The sequence below is a fragment of the Saccostrea echinata genome, unplaced genomic scaffold (genome assembly GCF_033153115.1).
Source record: "Saccostrea echinata isolate AGI-Se365-2 ecotype Australia unplaced genomic scaffold, CSIRO_AGI_Sech_v1 ptg000004l, whole genome shotgun sequence".
NCBI classification, from domain to species: Eukaryota; Metazoa; Mollusca; class Bivalvia; order Ostreida; family Ostreidae; genus Saccostrea; species Saccostrea echinata.
In genome coordinates this window covers 2,996,362-2,999,699 of record NW_026889753.1, presented here as the reverse complement: position 1 = coordinate 2,999,699, position 3,338 = coordinate 2,996,362, and the positions used below count along the sequence as shown (strand labels likewise).

Sequence of the window (3,338 nt, the reverse complement as noted above, 5' to 3'; positions counted from 1 at the left end):
GACGCCTTGTTCACCATCTCCTTTACAACATGACAGCTGTTGTAAATTTTGTATAATTTACTGCAACCCGGTAAATTCAAAATTTATAACGTGACACGTTCAACCTGATTCGCTGCCTCGTTTCCCACAAGCCTCTCTGCACTGCTGTTAAAAATAGTTTGCCTGTGTTTAAATGATATTAATATTTTTTTTTCTTTTCTGCCGATAGCGATTTTAACCAGCAACAGGGGGTGATGATGAGGCCCACTTCATTCACTTTTGGCAGAGATTGCTTAAAGAATATGTGTATCCCCTTATTAACATTGCTTACCTCTTAAAAATACTAGAATAGTCGTTTTCACAAGCAGTAATGCGGATTGTATGCATTTCGTACAAAATTTATTAAAAATATAATTCAAAGTGGCATTTCTCATTTCATTATGTACATGAACTAATATGAAAATAGATTGATCACACCCGATTGGCCTCATTTGGTTATTGCGATACAGTTACCGCCTTGACGATATTGTGGGTCGTCGTTTGACACCTCCACCGTCGTTATAAATCATCTTTTGGTGGTCTTTATACACCGCCATGTTTGACCATGAATAATAATTATTGTCCACATATGCCGTCCTTTTGTTGAACTCAATGGTTTTCATTTTGGCTGCTAAAGTTGGAGCAGTTAATCGATTAACAATACCCTGTACCTCCCTGTCTCTCCGAGATTCTATTGTAGTATTAGACCTTGAGAGAATTGGTTTCCGTCGAGGCGGAAGTCCATTAACGTCATCTTGCGCAGTCGCAGGACGAGATGCTGCCTTCAATGGTTTTGGTTCTCGCCAAGATGGATGTCGCATTCCTGAGTGTTTCGCGGAAGCAACATTCTGAAATAAGTGACAGAGGTTATAGTTTATCGTGAATGTTGATTACTCTATGGTTTGATTCTTTATCATCTAATATAAAATAATATGTAATATGTCTAAATCTGAGAATTGTACATCACTTTATAAGAAAATGAATACTAGTTCCACTTCAAATTTAGGCATATATTTTCGATAGTATAATACAAAAAGTGAAAGGTTACTGCATAAATTTAAAACAGTGGTACTGCACTGTTTTAACTTTTAATTCCTGTAATACATATAGGTCTGTCTTATCCATATTTTGTCTAAGTTATTAACAAGTGGATAAAAATAAGCCATTTTACACAATAGAGAATTATTCATACTTTCAATGGACACAGGTTGGTCACCAGACGCGAAACATGGTCTTAATAACTAAGGTCCATTTAATCTCATTGACGTTAGGGTTCAGTTCTGTCTTTTGGTCATGATGCAGCTTGTCTTAACCTGAATAACTCGTTTAAAAACGGAATTTTTTTTTCTAAAGAGTGTTTTCTAGAACAGTTCCTTACCACCTATTACGACTCGAAGCACTATGAAAATGGATACAAGACTCAAATACTTTACCACGAGATGTCCAAGTTTGTTTTTGTTTTAAATTAATAGGTGTAAACTTAAATTAAATCTGAGGAATCCTCTTGGCCCCAAAGTACTCTTTATGATATCTTCCCTAAAATCTCGTCAATTGTTGCCAATCATGGAGCTCAGTTTTGGTTGTGTTTTCTTTAAAATGGGAAAATGCTGAGGTACAAACACAGAGCAAAAATAAGGAAATGTGATCCAATCAAAGAACCAAACGAGGAAATAAACGTACATGTATGATGTAAGTGCAAACGAAAATAATTAGTATCGATTCAATATCGATCAATATCGCTCTGCATTTCTATGAACGTGCAATTTTCAAGTCATTAAGAATCAAAATTTTGACTTAAGTTTGTTCTCAATTTATGGTCTTGAGGCAAATAAAAGTTTTTAACCATGTACATATATAATGAAGAAAAAAAGAGAAATGATAGAAATGTTACATTATTTATTGTACAATAAACATATCTTAATACGGACTCATATATAATATATAAATTCCAGTTTAATTATAATGAAGACTACGTGTTGTTAAACTTAGAAGGAAGGACCCAGACAAAACTAAGGTTGAAAACATTACCTTTTGGTGTTCGAAATTTTACCCGGCTGTGAATTGGATTAATGAGGTTCAGGGGAGATAATTTTCTTACTCTTGTTTTTGTGAATGAAAAATCGCATCTTCAGTTTTTAAGAATAAGTTACAGGTGACCATTGAATAAACATATAAAAGCACTGCTTGGAATAATAAGATGCAATTAATTTTTTATCAACGGTACTAAAAGTTAAAGCACATTACAAGTATCATTTCTACTGATCTATATTCAGTAACAGATTTAGCAGGCAAATCTCTTGAATTTTGCCTTAACCTAAAAGAATTATTTACATTCATTGTATGAATTAAGAGCAAGAGGCATTTTTTTCTGCAAAACTTCAACTTCTTTATTTTCATAATATTTCAACGTCAACCGACGATCTATACTTTTTAAAAAAAAAATTCTTATCTTATTCAGATATTTGAATTTGTCTACTCAAAGCGAAATACTTGGATCTGCTCCTGATTTTAACCTATAATAATACACAATTTACATCTCTTCCTTCATCAATATTACCATTGCTTTCCTTGTATTCGATGATTCTCCACTCCGGGAGTATCTGGAATATCCTGACGCTTGAGAAGCAGAATCCGTTCTCCAACTGACAGGAAGTGAAGCTTCCGACATAGCAGACATGTTCAGTAAGCGTTTTTACCCAAGTTCATCATCCACTCAACACAAGCTTCAATCAAATAATTTCGAAACAAGATACATTCCAATTCTTAAAGAATCCATCAGCTCAGTGCGTTTTCAGCATCTTTGAGTTGTAAAGAAAATTCCATTTCACGAAATGCTATTATTCCTCTACCTCACTACGAGCGACAAAATAGGTTCATAGATTTAGGTTGATTTCAAACTTTAATCTTGCAAGATTATAGAAAAGTGTAAGGATTATTAAGATCCGATTTACGATTTGTGTTAGGACTGGAACATAAGTTTTCGTCATGACTCATGCGCAGTTAAAAATTTCTACGGATTAGCTGCAATGGGCTAAAATTATGTAAGATGCTCAATTGTAAAATAATCTCTTGAATCTTTCCGTAAATTAAAGGTTTTATTCCCTTGCCATAAATTGTTTTATAGACCTATCATTGCACAGGTTTTTCCACTGTGGCTTTTAATAAGTGTATATTGAGCTGGTTTTAAGGTACATGTATTTAGTGACTTTCATGGCATGAGCTTGAGTACACTACAAGTGCGCCGATTTTCTGTAGATTCTTTTTTGCCCCCAGAAATCCGCTTCGCGGTGATGGGACCCTGATTACGAGGTTTAAGTTCA

The 3,338-nt window shown here is 34.2% G+C and overlaps 1 protein-coding gene across 1 annotated transcript; it reads right to left on the bottom strand.

Moving 5' to 3' along the window:
• Positions 1–407: 407 nt before the first annotated feature.
• On the bottom strand, positions 408–2,773 carry LOC133179385 (uncharacterized). The gene is made up of 2 exons (XM_061314154.1): positions 2,576–2,773; positions 408–866 (listed from the first exon to the last, which is right to left on the bottom strand). The coding sequence occupies exons 1-2, from the start codon at positions 2,693–2,695 to the stop codon at positions 489–491; spliced, it is 498 nt and encodes a 165-aa protein (XP_061170138.1). The 5' UTR covers positions 2,696–2,773; the 3' UTR covers positions 408–488.
• Positions 2,774–3,338: the final 565 nt, after the last annotated feature.